General features: G+C 46.2%; 1 protein-coding gene across 4 annotated transcripts in view; it reads left to right on the forward strand.

Annotated features, from left to right (window-relative positions):
* Window positions 1–17,691, forward strand: part of LOC139567520 (probable helicase with zinc finger domain) — a 60,896-nt gene that overhangs the window by 12,827 nt on the left and 30,378 nt on the right. For all 4 annotated transcript variants that reach the window (XM_071388845.1, XM_071388848.1, XM_071388847.1 and 1 more), the window contains exons 10-17: window positions 554–860; window positions 1,942–2,209; window positions 5,622–5,958; window positions 8,005–8,135; window positions 9,886–10,065; window positions 11,097–11,198; window positions 12,386–12,564; window positions 15,066–15,184. In XM_071388845.1, coding sequence (XP_071244946.1) covers window positions 554–860; window positions 1,942–2,209; window positions 5,622–5,958; window positions 8,005–8,135; window positions 9,886–10,065; window positions 11,097–11,198; window positions 12,386–12,564; window positions 15,066–15,184 — 1,623 coding nt within the window. The remainder of the gene's footprint in view (window positions 1–553; window positions 861–1,941; window positions 2,210–5,621; window positions 5,959–8,004; window positions 8,136–9,885; window positions 10,066–11,096; window positions 11,199–12,385; window positions 12,565–15,065; window positions 15,185–17,691) is intronic.

Genomic DNA, 17,691 nt, shown 5'->3' on the forward strand with positions numbered 1-17,691 from the left:
ATTCCCTATGTAGTGCACTACCTTTGACCAGGACCCTCAAAGCAGTTCACTATATAGGGAATAGAGTGCTGTTTGGGATTCAACCATATTTCCAAAAGCACCACACAAGTAGATTTTGATTTGAAATCGTCTGGCAACGTCTGGCTGTTATACGTAGGCCGTACACGGCCATATCATTATACGCAACTTTGATAAAGACTGCTCCCACACACAGGCAGGCTCTATATGTTGATTTTGCCGGCGGTCTGGTCATGTCGACCTTTATCAAGACTTTCTCATATCACAGAATAATTGTGCCGAGGTCGTGTGTGGGAGTAGTTTGTATCATTGACTGAAGTAGTATATATTTTTTCATTCCCAGCACTATAACAGGAGACCATGTACTTGTGCATCTGAACATTCCCTCTCAAAGGCCAACGTTTTCATATACTCTTAGACTGTAACTGACTGACTGACAATGCTTCCGAAGAGCACCCACATGAGACCCAAATGATCTGCCTTTTATCTCTGATTGCCCACTCTCACACTTTCTCCCCCCCCCCCCCCCCCCCAGCCTGTGAGGAAGCTGTACCGCATCGCCCTGCTCTACGACGCCCACCGACCCCACTTCTCCATCACGGGCGTGTCGGTTGGCGATGCCGGCGCCCAGCGGCTGCAGGCGGCGGCCGAGGGCTGCCAGGAGTGGACGGCGGGCGAGGAGGCACTGGCGGCCGACAACGGCATTGACCACTGCGTCTACACGGTGGTGGTGGGCTTCAGCACCGAGATATTCGGCACCTTCCGCCAGACCATCGTCTTCGACTTTGGCTCGGAGCCCGTGCTGATGCAGCGCATCATGGTGGACGCTGCCTCCATAGAAGGTTTTCAGTTATGACATACAACCTCGAACCTCCCACCCCCCTCCCTCACTCAGTAGTCCAAGTTTCTAACATCTAATAGAAAATAAAACTAAAATGACTTTAAAAGAGAAGTTGGGTTATATTGATAATGGGTTGCATTTATGACATTCCTTATAAGGCCTCAAAGTGCTTAGCAATGTAATGGAAGGTAACTGAACTCACCTTATCCACCACAATGTGTAGCACCCAGCTGAGGGATACGGCCGCCATACACAGTGCCTTCTGAAAGTATTCAGACCCCTTGACTTTTTCCACAGTTTGTTACATTACAGCCTTGTTCTAAAATGGCTAAAACACATGTTTTTCCCTCAGTCTACACACAATACCCCATAATAACAGAGCAAAAACAGTTATATATAAAAAAATAAATAAATGTAAAGAAAGTATTCAGACTCTTTACTCCAGTACTTTGTTGAAGCACCTTTGGCAGCAATTACAGTCTTGACTCTTCTTGGGTATGACACTACGGACTTTAGACTTATTCTACTCACTATTTCAGAAGTGCAAATGCAATGTCCAATGTTCTTATCCTTTGGTTATGTAACAAAAAAAATCTGTGTACTGGCCAGTCCTCATAGCTTTAGTAGCAGGCCAATATTTCCCATGATTTGGGCCAGGTGGAATCTGCGTGGGCAGAATTCTCCTAAAGCTCCTCTTCCTGAACTGGAAGAGGATTTGAAATACAGTAATACTTGTACGAGTCAAAACATTCATAACAACACTGTTAGCCATTATTATGTTTACAGACAAATGCATGAAAGCTGTTGATACGGTTCTATAGGATTGGAATAACAATATCAGGATTATATAGATCTCTGAGTAAGAAACCTGCAGATTCTGTCTAGCCTTACCCAAAATCCCCTGTGACTTAGAGTAAAATGTATATGGCCCATGCGGGACTCAAACGCACAACCCTGGTCTTACCTACTGAGCCATCAGAACCACTCAAGTGCAGGCCAATATTTCCTTATAACCCTCATGATCAAGTGTCAATATTAATGTTGGAAGGTGTGGTTTTCACAATAAACCCTCCCCTCTCCAGACCTGGAGCACCTAATGCAAGCCAGGCAGCAGCTCCTGATGACGGCCAAGCGCTGGGACCCGTCCTGCAAGACCATCGTGGAGTTCAGCCCCAATGAGACGGTGGACCTGGACCGCAGCCTGCTGGCCCGCTACCAGATCCCCCTGTCGGCCGACCAGCTCTTCACCCAGTCGGTGCTGGACAAGACCCTGACCCGGGACAACTACCAGGCCCGCCTGCACGACCTGCTCTACATCGAGGAGATCGCCCAGTACAAAGAAGTCAGCAAGTGAGTGGGAGCCTCTTTGTTGTTGTAGTCTGTTTCCAAGCAGCCCTATTCTGAAAACCTTCAACCACTGACAATGGGTTTTATTGCTAAAAATAAACTTTTTAAATAGCACTTTCATTTGCTAGTGATAATTGTAAGGAGTGTGTGCTGATTTTTTTAGTCTGTTTTCTCCGAAGGGTTGGTCCTTTAGTGGTCCTTTTTATTGAGGTTTAGTCAGTCACACCTCTTGATACCTGCAAATAGACATTTTAGTGTGTAGACAGTACGGAGCGACAGTCTGGATTGAGTGGAGGTCTGTGAGACTGGCCCACCACAAGGTGTCAGAGTCGATCTTCCACAGTAAAAGGGGCGTGTGTGTGTGTGTGTGTGTGTGTGTGTGTGTGTGTGTGTGTGTGTGTGTGTGTGTGTGTGTGTGTGTGTGTGTGTGTGTGTGTGTGTGTGTGTGTGTGTGTGTGTGTGTGTGTGTGTGTGTGTGTACCACACGTGGCCAGGCACACAGCTAAAGCCCTTTTTAATAATGCATATCTCCTCGGCATCCCCAGAGATTTCCCCAGAGCAGGAAATTTGTTTTAGAATATAAGTAATTTCTTGTGTATAAACTGAGGCGCCTCCCCAAAACCCCCCTGTAATTCGGCACCTGCTGCTCTCCTCAGTGGAAGGTGACCAGGTTATCACAGCAGTCCAACCCTGATTAAGACCGAATCAAAGGCCCCCAAGCCTTCGCTTAGTCACCCGAGTGGAAGTAACCAGGGTTGCCCTCCGTCACTGTTCCCCCTCATCACTGTTATTGTCATTTGCCTGGGGCTGTGGAATGATGGGTTCCTCTCAATCTTCCAATTTAACATTGAGGGCCGGTTTCCCGGGAAACAGATTTAGCTGAGTCGTGGACAAGAAGCATGTTCTATGGAGATTCTCCAGTTTTAAAATGCTTTTATGTCCAGGACAGGGCTTAATCTGTGTCCGGGACGTGTGGCTTCGTGGGGTGTTCTTCAAGGGGAATCTGTTCATCAGAATAATCTGATCTAGGACCTGTGAATTTCTTGACTTGTTCCACATTTTCTTACATTACAGCCTTATTCTAAAATTGATTGAATTGTTCCCCCCCAATCTACACACTAGCCCTTAACACGTTTTCAGATTTTTTTTGCACATTTATAAAAAATTAAACTTGAAATATCACATTTTACAAAAGTATTCAGAACCTTTACTCAGTACTTTGTTGAAGCACCTTTGGCAGAAATTACAGCCTCCAGTCTTCCTGCATATGACGTGACAAGCTTGGCACACCTGTATTTGGGGAGTTTCTTCCATTCTTCTCTGCAGATCCTCTGTCAGGTTGGATGGGGAGCATCGCTGCACAGCTATTTCAGGTCTCTCCAGAGATGTTTGATCGGGTTCAAGTCCGGGCTCTGGCTGGGTCACTCAAGGACATTCAGAGACTTGTCCCGGAGCCACTCCTGTGTTGTCTTGGCTGTGTGCTTAGGGTTATTGTCCTGTTGGAAGGTAAACCTTTTCCCCAGTCTGAGGTCCTGAGCGCTCTGGAGCAAGGATCTCTCTGTATTTTGCTCTGTTCATCTTTCCCTCGATCACGACTAGTCTCCCAGTCCCTGCTGCTGAAAAACATCCCGTGGCATGATGCTGCCACCATGCTTCACTGTAGGGATGGTGCCAGGTTTCCTTCAGATGTGATGCTGGCATTCAGGCCAAAGAGTTGAATCTTGGTTTCATCAGACCAGAGAATCTTGTTTTCTCATGTTCTGAGTCCTTTAGGTGCCTTTTTGGTAAACGCCAGCGGGCTGTCATGTGCCTTTTACTGAGGAGAGGCTTCCACCTGGCCACTCTACCGTAAAGGCCTGATTGGTGGAGTGCTGCAGAGATGGTTGTCCTTCTGGAAGGTTCTCCCATCTCCACAGAGGAGCTCTGTCAGTGACAATCGGGTTCTTGGTCACCTCCCTGACCGAGGCCCTTCTCCCCTGATTGGCCGGTCGGACAGCTCTAGGAAGAGTCTTGGGGGTTCTAAACTTCATCCATTTAAGAATGATGGAGGCCTCTGTGTTCTTGGGGACCTTCAATGCTGCAGAATTTTTTTGGTACCCTTCTCCAGATCTGTGTCTCGACACAATCCTGTATCGGAATCCTCTACGGACAATTCCTTCGACCTCATGGCTTGGTTTTTTGCTCTGACATGCAGGACATCATATGTAGACGGGTGTGTGTGCCTTTCAAAATCATGTCCAATCAATTGAATTTACCACATTTTGGACTCCAAGTTGTAGAAACATCAAGGAGGATCAATGGAAACAGGATGCACCTGAGCCCAATTTCGAGTCTCATAACAAAGGGTCTGAATACTTGTGTAAATAAGGTAATTTAAAAAATAAATAAAAGTCTAAACCTGTTTTCGCTTTGTCGTTATGGGGTGTTGTGTGTAGATTGATGTGGGGGGAAAAAATATTAAATCCGTTTTAGAATAAGGCGGTAACCTAACAGTGGAAAAAGTCAAGGGGTCTGAATACTTTATGAATGAACTGTAATTGATAATACACAATATTAGGCTATATAATATGAATATTGTATCAATAATACTATAATATAGTGTAATGTTCCTGTCAAATACTCTCCCAGTATTGCTGTCTTGATAAGAGCTATTGATCTCTGAGAAAATCATTTTGGCTGTCCATGAACCACCCATGACCACATGGCCCAACTTGTGTCCTCTTTCTCCTCAAACCAAATATTAAATCCGTTTTAGAATAAGGCTGTAACCTAACAAAGTGGATAAAGTCAAGGGGTCTGAATGATTATTCAACAATCAATCTGCAATGCTCTCTAAGGGCCCGAGCTTACCTAAGGGACCCCTAAAGCTGAAACATATGGTGCAAGTCTGTTTTGCCACTCTGCTGAAATAGAAAGTGATGAATTGGTAGATTTTCATGCCAAACAGAAGATCCTTCTACCCAACACAAACATGTTTCTAACACTAACAACTGTCTATGTGAATGCCTCCGGGCAAAAAGTTTGTCCTGTAAACCACATGGCAAAACGTTGGCCCTCTTTGGATCACAACTGCTTTTTGCATTAAAATAATGTGAAAAGGTCAAATTTCTAGAAGTTAAGAAGTTACATTGATTCAACCTTATTCCAGTTAAACATGGTACATATTTTCGACACGACGACTCCAGTCCCATTTCATTGCTATCTATCTTTGCTACCGTCCCACCCTCTCCCCTCCCAAGTTCCAACATCAAAGTCGCCTCAGCACTGGATAACAATGCTAATGTCCATTTCTGGCTAACTTCGCTTAGGCCTACTCTCCCCTTTCGTCAGTCATATTAGCCTTTTCTAACAATGCTAATGCTCCCATTCCTAACCTCATTTCTGGCTAATGACGCTAACTCTCCTCTCCCACCAGGTTCAACATCAAAGTCAACCTCCAGCTGGTCACCAGCTTCATGCTGACTGGCATCTCGGGTGGCGCCAAGTACGCCCAGAACGGGCAGCTCTTCGCCCGCTTCAAGCTGACGGAGACGCTGTCGGAGGACACGCTGGCGGGCCGCCTTGTCATGACCAAGGTGAACTCTGTCTTGCTGCTGCCCCTGGCCCGCCAGGAGTGGTGCAGCCAGCCCCCGGGGGTCAAGGAGCGGGTCTACGAGGCCTGCATCGAAGAGAAGACCAAGGACTACATCTTCCTGCGGATATGCAAGGACTGCTGCGAGGAGCTGGGCTTGATACCTGATAGGGAACTGCAGGTACAGACAAAATACATTGTTGTATAACACTGTGTGATTGACTTAGCAACAAGTTGCTACAGAAGAGTTGATTGGTTAGAATATATTTTATTTTTCAACAGATTTATAGAATGGCAGCTGCCAAAATAGGTATTTTTCTATTTAATTTTGTGGGTAGGTTATTGGCTGAACGGATCTAAAGTCCAGTATGGAGTCAGTGCCATTCTAGCCATGTTGCAATATGGAGGCTGTTTAGTGTGGTTTGTTCCCTGTAGTTCAATACAACACATAATCACACCACGGGTGAGGTCTATACTTTTGAGTCACAAGGACTTCTCCCTTGACATGGCGTCAGCCTCGAAAAGCTTGTTCATGTCCCATGTCACCACGGACAGAGGAGATGGCATAGAAACTATTCTCTGAGTCAGGTGAATGGTTTAAACCCCTTAAAGGCCCACCACCCCGTCCTTTCAATATTTTCAATCTCCCATTCCATTGTGTCCTCTGCCATTTTGAGAGCTGAGAAATCATTAATGAAAGCCTCACCTCTCCACCTCTCCGACGTCTGATGCTTTAGCGTAAAGCAAACTCTCAGGGTGAAAGGTCCCCGTATCGATTACCACTTCACAAAGGTTAGCGCCGTCGACGGTAAGGCTGGCTCTCCAGGGAAAATTGCACTCTGCCAGTGCGGCGAGAGATCCAGATTACTTTGCCCAGTGGCGGCTGAAGGCTGATCTTTCTCGCCGGTGTGAATGATGGGCTGGCGGGGGAAAGCGAGGCCCGGGCATGAGCAATTATCCAAACAAGCCTGTTGCTGGGAAAATAATCTGTCCGTGGTGTTTTGGAGCGAGACATTTGGTTGCCTTTCTATCTCTTGCTCTTTGTCCTTATCTTCTTGCCATTTAGAATGTCTCTCTCCCCTCAATGTTCTTTTTATTGTTTTTATTCATAAATCTTTTTCTCTTTCGGTTTCCTTTTATCCCTCATTCTCCACACTTTACTGCTGGCTACTGTATCTGTTAGCAGCTCATGTCTGGCTAAGTGATTAGGACAGGGCCTGTGGCGATGGGGGAATTAAAGCTAGCTATCTAGCCACCCTGTGGATACCCATGCTATTATGAATGAAACTATGCTTACCTGGAAGAATGATATCATGATTATTTGCATTAATCCAGTAGGTATGTGTTTGGCAAATTCTACCATCACATGTGCTCTACAAAAACATCCCCAGCCTCTTTCTAGGTGCGCAATGGAATTAAAGGGTAACTACACTAGGGACGTATAAAATCCGCAATGCGGAGGACACGGACGGAATCACAGAAGTGCGCAAGTTTATCATTAGACATGAACAGAATGCATCAATGATTCGGTATGTAGCCGTTAGCGTCGATGCTAACGAAAAGTCTTTCCTAAAAACCTTCTCAATTAAATGTTAACTACACAAAGTAGCCTATGCTTACCTAACAAAATTATATCCAGTGGCTATTTCTTTTGCAAACTCTACCGTCACGTGCGCTACAAAAATATATCTAAGCATCAGCTTCTTCCTAGGTGCACACTGAAATTAAAGGGTAATAAGTACACTAAAATCTACATTTCAATGTTTTTCCAGACCTCAAAAGTGGTTTCCTGATATGGTTTGAGTATTGTTGTGGACTTCAAACATCCAATTTAGTTGTTTTTCTATTTAAAAAAAAAAAGAGTGAAAACGTGAAGGGGGGGAAACCCTGCGAAAAATTTGACCGATTTCATAGGACCTTATAAATGGCTGCTTGTCCATGAAAAGGAGCGAGGGAGACCAACAGTTTAAATTCGTAACAACCATTTTAGCAGTGTGTCGATAGGTCATTGAGTAATGTGTCAGTTGTGCAGAGCCAATTGTTTCCAGCTGAGCCTCTCCTCTAAACTGGCTCTTTATTTAGTCTCAACACTTGGATTGAGTGACCTAAATAAGTGACCACACTGACTGCTTCTGACCTGACGACGCCTAACCAAGACCACTTCTGTCTTCTGACCGTGGCCACACTGTCCATGAGTACCCACTCCTGTGTTCCCCCTCTGCCCCAGGTGGAGCTGCAGTTTCAGTTGAACCGCCTGCCCCTGTGTGAGATGCACTATGCTCTGGACCGCATCAAAGACAACGGCATCCTGTTCCCAGACACCAGCCTTACCCCCACCATCCCCTGGAGCCCCAACAGGTACGCACGCACGAGCACACACAATTCCTGTAGCCCCCTCCAGGTACTATCCAACCCACCCTAGACCAGGGGTATTCAAATCTGAGCCTGGAGGTCTGCCGCCATTTTTCTGTTGTACCTGATAATTAATTGCAACCATCTGGTGTCCCAGGTCTAAATCGGTCGTTGAGGGAAATAATGAAAATCAGAAGTGGCTCCGTGTTCCAGATTTGAATTTGCCTGACATAGATCCTTCAACCCCTGTTCCATGGTGTGTAAACAGGTTCAGGGCAGCCATTGCTAATCAGCATCCACCCAACAGGCCCCTTACTCACCTCCATTGATCCATGTGAGGTTTTGACATTTGTCAGAGGACTTTTTATTTTTTAAAGATTACGCTATAACCTACGTGTGTGTGTAAAATGTTATTCTAGCTTGCATACTCCTTTAGGTTAAATATAGAAGTCTCCCTAAAACATGCACGGTAAATTAGCTTTGCTAATACCTTCACATCGGAATGAAGTTGAGAAAGGTGACCGAGACTAGCTGCCCTCGCTGACTAGGCGGCCATTTTAAAAAGCTGTTAGTTCTCCCGGCTAAAGTCGGACAACTATTGGAGGGCCACAGAGTAATCTTTATTGACACGAACCCAAGAGTCAACAAAGTCAAGACTAATCTCATGCTTCCAAATAACTCATTTATCTGGTTTACTGACTATGATTAACACTGTATACGCTTTGATTAAAGACTTCATGCGCTTTAACTTTTGCTACTGAAAGATCAACAAGTCAGGTTCTTCTTCCTGCGTTTTATATATGTGTTTTGCAGTGGTGGCCACAATTTAAATGCATAAAGGGGGAAACACTTACAATATTGGCAATGGTTATTAGTACAATCACCACCTTAACTAGCTCCATATGGCAGTAACCAATTTGGATAAAGTCCCTAAATACTTTGGGTCCACGTGTGCTTCACCTCATTAAGATAATGGTATGAGAATGAGTGGTGTTAAAAATGGGTTTGAAATAATATGGAAAGTGTTGCCTGTTAGAGTAAGTAGGTTATATTACTTGTTATGTAGGCCTAACAAAGCCCCTGCCTTGCCTGACTGCATGGTGGCTATTGACTGCCATGTTGATTGGTCATTAATAAGCTAATTGGCCAGCGCCAATGCGCTTGTCTCCCGTGTGGGTTTCTCAGACCAGCTGTGCACCCTGTGTGTGTCCGTTTGTTTCACCACCCATACACCGTGCTTTTGGCCAGCCATTCAGCCAGCCATTCCAAGACCTCAACCCTCCTCACCCCTCTTCCCTCAGACCTCATTACTCTGTGGGTGAGCCTCCCAGCTCAGTTTTAAACCCTGACCCGGGCTCTCCGTTCATCCCCACTGATCCCTGAATCCGTCCCTCTGCCCTACCTATTCACAGCCCCTTCACGGTGCTTACAGCTGCCTTTAGCATGGCTGGGCTTGTATACGATCGACCGGGTGGGCTGTTCAGCTCAACTTGGCCACTGCTTTCTAATGAGGACCGAGATGCTAGTAGACTGAGAGACTGGCCCACGGTTTATCAGACTTAAGAGGGTGTGTTAGTGTGCTTTTGGCGGGGTTTGGTGTGTGTGGACAAATGTCCCCCTCCTTGTGTCAGGAACCCCATGAGCGATGCTGCTTGTTCGCCAGCCAGCCGACTTAGTGTCAATGTGAATCTCATCTTCCTCCTCCCTTCTTCCTACCCTATCTCATCCCCCCCCCTCTCTCTCTGTCACCCTGCAGGCAGTGGGACGAGCAGCTGGACCCGCGTCTCAACGCCAAGCAGAAGGAGGCCATCCTGGCCATCACCACGCCTCTAACCATCCCCCTGCCCCCTGTGCTCATCATCGGGCCCTACGGCACGGGCAAGACCTTCACCCTGGCACAGGCCGTCAAGCACATCCTCAAGCAGGACGACAGCAGGTGAGGCGGGCACCACACGCCAACTCCTTTACGGCTAGATGGGTCGCTCTAAAAGGGCAAAGGTTACTGCTGCTCCCGGGGCTTCAGGCAGCCTCAGAGTTGACAGTTAAGAAAACCATCAGGGTGACATTGTCAAGTTGGGTGTATCAGAATGTGTCACTGAAGGCAATTGGGGCGGATGTGTGTGGATTAAGGGAATGTCAGTCGAATGGGATTGAGGCAGCGATTGGTTGGTTGATTGTGTTTGGATGGTTAATCTCCATTCAAGTGAACCACGTGTTCAATTGAATTGTCATTACAACGGCCTGTTATCTCAGTTCCAACAGAATTCCATGTTGTAATAGAACGCAAAATGCCCTGAAGACTCCCGCTCTTCCACTTTTTGCACCCTTCTCTTGTTAGTCCGGCGAGACGCTGACAGGAAATGTATATTGGCTAGTGTAAAAATAGGAAACGACAATGTTTCCTGTGTTTTTATTTTAAAATAATCATAGAATACATTGTGGCATTTGGCCTTGAACATAAGATACGTTTATTTTAATTTTATAAAGCCTTCATACATAATAAAAAAATATGTTCTGAAAAATGTGTAGGAATACAATATTCATCTGAAACTTTCCAACTGACTATGTTAAATATTATATGGTGGGAATGAATTATGGATGTTTTAAAAGCCGATACAAGGAGGGTGACTGACCCCTATAGACAGTTGTTCATCATGATGTTAACTTTCTGAGAAGTAGGAACATGCGGTCAAGTGCACAACGTTCCTGCAACGCTGTTTTAAGGAACGTGTTAACATGTTCACGTCAAAATAAATGTTCTAGAATTGTCTGTATTGCCTCAACGTCGAAACAGTAGGTGTTCTGTCACTTCTATGCAGTGATTCTCCGACATACCTACTTGTCTTTCGTTGTTATGGCCTGGAGTTTGTCCCTGGTCAGATCAGGTGGTCAACAAAATCTCCCGGGCATATTTATTGTGTTAAAGATCTCCTAAGCGCTGACACATTTATCCCCTTTCTTTCGCAGGGTCCTCATTTGCACCCATTCCAACAGTGCAGCTGACCTGTACATAAAGGACTACCTTCATCCATACGTAGAAGCGGGCAACACGCATGCAAGACCTCTCAGGTAAGGGCCTGCAGAAGAGCTTTACAAGGGGTTTGCAGCACCTCTTCAGAACACCAAGACCCTCATAAGACACAACACTTGCTTTATTCCAAGATATTCATTCTTTTTTTTTGCTGTTACAGTATCCAACCTGCCGCCTGAAATCAATCCACACCTCTTGTGAACAGTGTGCTTTCAGGCATTCAGTTCTCCCTGCTGGCTGTAGCCTGAGGCATCAACAAACCCGAATCCACTCGTAGTTGTATCGACCGCATGGAATCGCAGTCAAAATCAGTGATCGACCAATCAATCAAATGTATTTATAAAGCTCTTTTTACATCAGCAGATGTCACAAAGTGCTTATACAGAAACCCAGCCTCAAACCCCAAACGGCAAGCAATGCAGATGTAGAAGCACGGGTGGATTGATCCGTCCACGCCATTGAGATTAGAGGTGCAGTGGAGCGGAACAGCGGTTGCCGTATGGCAGTCAGCTCGGCAGACCTCGGATCTCTCTGAGGAGATGTGTCCCGGCCTCACGACACAGCAGCTGTGACATAAAGTCTCCTGCGTTCCTCCCTTTCTCACCTTCACTCAATCTCCTTCCCTCAACTACTGCTTCTGTGACTTCTAATCACAGTAACTGTAATCCAGCCCCCCCCCCCAACAAAATCAAAATGTCTCCCTGACTTCTAGCCAGACCCCATGTGGCAGTGAAGGGCCAAATGACTTGTTACACTTGACTGATGGTCTGATACCAAGGGGTGTTTTGGGAATCCCACTGTAATCGCCATGTAATTGGGCTGTCAGCCAATTTCTCCCGGGGCTTTGTGTGCTTAGCCAAGTGAGAAGGCCGTACGTGTGCATGCTGTGAAGGCGATACACAGACAGTTCTTTGAGCCCGCTAAACCCTGTCGAGGCACACAACGCCGTAAGGAATGAGACAAGATGCGACCAATGGAGTGATATGAAAATGTCAGGACAGTTGCAAAATGCTCAAAGTATGAAAAGTCAAGATGTTGCTAATTTGTGTGTCTACTTGTCAATTGCAAGTTCAGGAATTTAAATGTTAAATAAGTAATCCCAATCATATTAAAACCAGTAAATAGATACTTCTCAACGTAATTATATCTGCTACTTTTGATTTTGTCAGCCCAGTTTGTCTGGAATTAACCATCCCGCTGTGTCCTCTTTCTCTGCCCCCCCCAGGGTATACTTCAGGAACCGCTGGGTGAAGACTGTCCACCCGTTGGTGCAGCAGTACTGTCTGATCTCTAACACACAGTACACTTTCCAGATGCCCGAGAGAGAGGACATCCTCCGGCACCGCGTGGTGGTGGTCACCCTCAGCACCTCCCAGTACCTCTGCCAGCTGGACCTGGAGCCAGGTGAGTGGCTAACCGCTAACGTAGCATATACAGCAAACGTATCACACACTGGTGGGATAACTACTTGACACAAGGAGCTGTATAGCCAGGAACAAGTGAGCAATGCAACTGCAAACTGCCTGTTGAAACGGCTTAGGCTACATTTTCTGCGTTTACCAAGCAGTTTTGTTTTAAAGTCAACGGAATGACAACAGGGCCTTAAAACGATCCAGACACCCACGTACCGTAGCTACATGACACATCTCAAATCCGCCCCAGCGCGTCTTTAGATCAGCCGCCACCCCTTCCCCGTAACAGCATGAGGCGGTGGAGAGAGGAAAGAAGTCCTTTTAAGATGGAGTTAAAAAGACGATGAAAACAAACCAATTTGTCAGCGGCGAGCTAATAGCCGTCTCTAATGTGTCAGCGGAGGGCTTTGTCTGTTTTTTAGGAACACCATCTGCCTGTATAGCATTGCACTTCACTTTATTAGGCCCCCCCTCCTCGCGTTTCATCTATCTCCCGCGCTCGCCGTTGATGAAAACCGCCGACAAATGAGGCAATTGGGAGCTCCTCCCGCTCCTTTGTAGTGATAACAAATCACCAATCCAGTACACATGTCGATCAGGTTGCGTTGGCTCTCAACTGTTTTTGTTTGGGCTTGTTAATCCCTTCTCTATGGGCCAGGCTTTTGGCAGCCAATGGTCTGTCTGTGTGTGTGTGTGTGTGTGAGATCGAGAGAACTACATTTTTCTCCTAAATAGTCTAGCTCCTAACACCACCACACCCCCAGGGTTCTCCTTCCTCCCACAGCTCAGGCCAAATTCCACAGCCATCGTTAGACATATGATGATAGCGGGTATGGGGAAATGCAATTTGTCCCCTGGTTCTTAGACGGCCCCGTAAGGCATGTGCACAATTAAGTACAGCCCCCCCCCCCCCTTTCATGTCCGATTGCCCCCGCTCATTAACAGAACAGAACCTGCCCTCCTTCCCTCTTACGCCCAGCCTCGGTACATTACAGACCCTTACGTACTTATCATTGTACATCATTCCTGTCCATTATGCGCTGTTTTGCCTATTTATGAGGGTGGCGCTAGCTTCACCTTAGGCTGGGGTTAGATGGCTGGATTAGAGTTGTTAATAATGACTCCTATGACAATGGGAGGTGAATTTATGGTACTTTGGTGTCTTTGTAGACTCTTAACGGACATACAGGGTGCCATACACAAACAACCCTACTACAATAGGTGGCAAAATGTGCTTTATATTTCATCTCTTGCTCAAGTGCAACTGCAGTTCCAACGCTCAACATGAATACAAACTTTGTCGTGCATTTTGCCAAAGAATTTGTTGTAAAGATAAATATTGTAAATATGGGCTTACACTATACAGAACGTGAATGCATTCCACTCCTGTCTGGGTTTTCTATTTTTTTTATTCTGAAGTATGCTAGTTCCAAACGTTAAAGAAAAATCCATGAAACCCTCTAACGCCCTCAATTGATCCGTTTCTCCACCATCATACTGTACTATTCTTGTGGAAATGTTGCGGCGTTTGGACGCGGCTGTACAGTGGTTGTTTCTTCCACTTCTCCCTGCCTGCTCTGCTCCGACAGTCCTCTAATATGCCGTTTCATCCTCATGTGCCAGGCAGCGTTTGAGCCTTTTTTTTAAATCAGGGTTACCGCTCGATACCTTTCCAAACGTCTGCAATACCAGCTTTGGTGTGTATAGCGGCTACTGTCTGAAGTTGAGAAAGAGACGGAGAGATGTGGCAGAAGGCAGGCCCGCATTTATCTTTTTCCAGTTTTTTTTATTTTTATTTTTGCTCTCTGTGCAATCACAAAGCCAGACGGACTAGAAACCAACAACAACAAAAAACAGTCTGTACATGACCTTCTCCTCACGGACTGAGAAATGTTTGAGTATTTTAAATCGGGGACACCACCGCTCAAACCCTTTTAAACGTCAGCAAAACCAGCATTGGTGTGTAGTGGCTACTGTTGAAGATGGATAGACAGAAGGGGTAGAAGATAAACAAACCTTTTTTGCTGGAACAATAAGCACATCTAAACTAGGCCTACGAGTTTACAGAACGAATAGGACATGAGAGCATTCGTCATTAGTTTATTTGGGGTTAGAAAGTTAATGTTTGTCAATTTTAATATTTAAAGTGCAAAGCTCTAGTCACGACTAAGACCAACGCATTGGGAACGTTGGACCCCGATCTAAAAGGACCAAACTGCAAAACTATACATGGCAGATCTATACCACACGATATCGAAATCAATCATTATCCAATGAGGTTGTGATGTTACATGTGTCATTGGGTATTACCGATGGCATTCACCATGAGCACCGCCACAGACCAAGACATTGCTAAAGTCTTGAACTTGCTAGCCTGCAATGACCTGTGCTATGTTTGTTTCATGGTGCCAAATGAATCCTCACCTCGTGGTAATTAATGGGTCATCTAACGGTGCTCTGACTGAAATGGTTTGTGTTCTTCTGTGTCCGCAGGGCTCTTCTCTCACATCCTATTGGACGAGGCGGCCCAGGCCATGGAGTGTGAGACCATCATGCCTTTCGCGCTGGCCAGCAAAAGCACCCGCATCGTGCTGGCTGGAGACCACATGCAGGTAAAACTGCGGTTTAGGATGACGTCATTGGTTTGAACAAACTGACCTTTTGAAACAAACTCTCACTGTAACTCCTTTCTTTTAGGGTCAGGTCAGAGTGGGAAAACTTGCGGCCTTACTTGTATTCTCTCATGCAAATGACCTTCGAGTTCTGCAGGCCTTTGCCAAGCCAGCAAATAAAAACCAGTGTATCGCCCAAGTCCTTTACATTTCCGTGTGTTTTGGACTCCGTCGTTAGCCTGTGGCTAACTTCACATTGGCCGCGAGTGAAACAGACGTAGGAAAGAAAGAACTTGGCCGAGAGAGCATGTTTACCATTCACAGTCCAGTCAGACGAGGTAAACTAAACTCCCCCTGTCAGTCAAGCTTTGTGGAACACTCCAAAGTAGCCTCTTATTTCCGTTTTTTTGTGTGTTCTGGACACTGTGTTTATTGAGTGCGACAGGACTAAGAGTAGGCAGTAGATAAATAAACCCGGCGGGAGTTTAACGTTACGATAAAGGTTGTTATTATTTTTCTACTCAATCTTGCGCCCTCTCTCAGAAGGAACAATGCCTCGAAACATGCTCAATTCCCTTCTCCTGTCTATCCTCCTGCCATTTTATTTTTCTCTTGCTCTCTCGGTCTCACTCTCTGCCTCTCTCTCTCCCCCTCTATCTCTCCCTCTACATCTAAATCTGTTGCACATTGTCTGTGCGCTGCGTGTCTGTTGCCGAGGAGGATTTCTTTGCCCCTCCTCCTCCTCTCTTCTATCTGTTATCACTGTTCATTATTGGATGTTTTTTTTGTCTCGGCTGAATGAAGTAGGCTGAGAATAGTGAATGAAGGTTCACGGCTCCTATTGACTTCAGGTCTTCTATTCACTGTGTGGGCCTCTTTTAAAAGCCTGGCTGAACATTTCCCCTGAGACTGGGAGGTCCAACCTTGAGCTAAATTACCACAAACACAAAACAATCTAGTTCAGCCAGTGTCAGATTAGAGATAATTGCTGTTGGGGGGTTTTGTGTGTCTTAAGCGCATCTTAATCAAATCAAATGTTGTCACATGCGCCGAATACAACAAGTGTAGACCTTACCGTGAAATGCTTACTTACAAGCCCTTAACCAACAGTGCCATTCAAGAAGAGTTAAGAAAATATTTACCAATAAACTGAAGTAAAAAATAATAAAAAGTAACACAATACAATAACGAGGCTATATACAGGGGGTACCGGTACAGAGTCAGTGTGCGGGGGTACAGGTTAGTTGAGGTAATTTGTACATGTAGGTAGGGGTGAAGTGACTGTGCATAGATAATAAACAGTGAGTAGCAGCAGTGTACAAAATAAATGGAGGGGGGGGGGGTCAACGTAAATAGTCCGGTGGCCATTTGATTAATTGTTCAGCAGTCTTATGACTTGGGGGTAGAAACTGTTGAGGAGCCTTTTGGTCCTAGACTTGGCGCTCCGGTACTGCTTGCCGTGTGGTAGCAGAGAACACAGTCTATAACTTGAGTGACTGGAGTCTCTGATTTTATGGGCTTTCCTCTGACACCGCCTATTCTATAGGTCCTGGATGGCAGGAAGCTTGGCCCCAGTGATGTACTGGGCCGTTCGCACTACCCACTGTAGCGCCTTACGGTCAGATGCCGAGCAGTTGCCATACCAGGCGGTGATGCAACCGGTCAGGATGCTCTCGATGGTGCAGCTGTAGGACTTTTTGAGGATCTGGGGACCCATGCCAAATCTTTTCAGTCTCCTGAGGGAAAAGGTTTTGTCGTGCCCTCTTCACGACTGTCTTGGTCTGTTTGGACCAGGATAGTTTGTTGGTGATGTGGACGCCAAGGAACTTAACTCTCATCCCGCTCCACTACAGCCCCGTCAATGTTAATGGGGGCCTGTTCGGCCTACATTTTCCTGTAGTACACAATCAGCTCCTATGTCTTGCTCACATTGAGGGAGAGGTTGTTGTGCTGGCACCACACTGCCAGGTCTCTGACCTCCCTATAGGCTGTCTCATCGTTGTCGGTGATCAAGCCTACCACTGTTGTGTTGTCAGCAAACTTAATGATGATGTTGGAGTCATGTTTGGCCACTCAGTCGTGGGTGAACAAGGAGTACAGGAAGGGACTAAGTACACACCCCTGAGGGGCCCCAGTGTTGAAGATCAGCGTGGCAGACATGTTGTTGCCTACCCTTACCACCTGGGGGCGGCCGGTCAGGAAGTCCATGATCCAGTTGCAGAGGGAGGTGTTTAGTCCCAGGGTCCTTAGCTTAGTGATGAGCTTTGTGGGCATTGTGGTGTTGAACGCTGAGCTGTAGTCAATGAACAGTATTCTCACATAGGTGTTATTTTTGTCTAGGTGGGAAAGGGCAGTGTGGAGTGCGATTGAGATTGCGTCATCTGTGGATCTGTTGGGGCGGTATGCGAATTGGAGTGGGTCTAGGGTGTCCGGAGGAGGCTGTTGATGTGAGCCATGACCAGCCTTTCAAGGCACTTCATGGCTACCGACGTGACAGGGCGGTCATC

The sequence above is a fragment of the Salvelinus alpinus genome, chromosome 2 (assembly GCF_045679555.1).
Source record: "Salvelinus alpinus chromosome 2, SLU_Salpinus.1, whole genome shotgun sequence".
Taxonomy (NCBI): domain Eukaryota; kingdom Metazoa; phylum Chordata; class Actinopteri; order Salmoniformes; family Salmonidae; genus Salvelinus; species Salvelinus alpinus.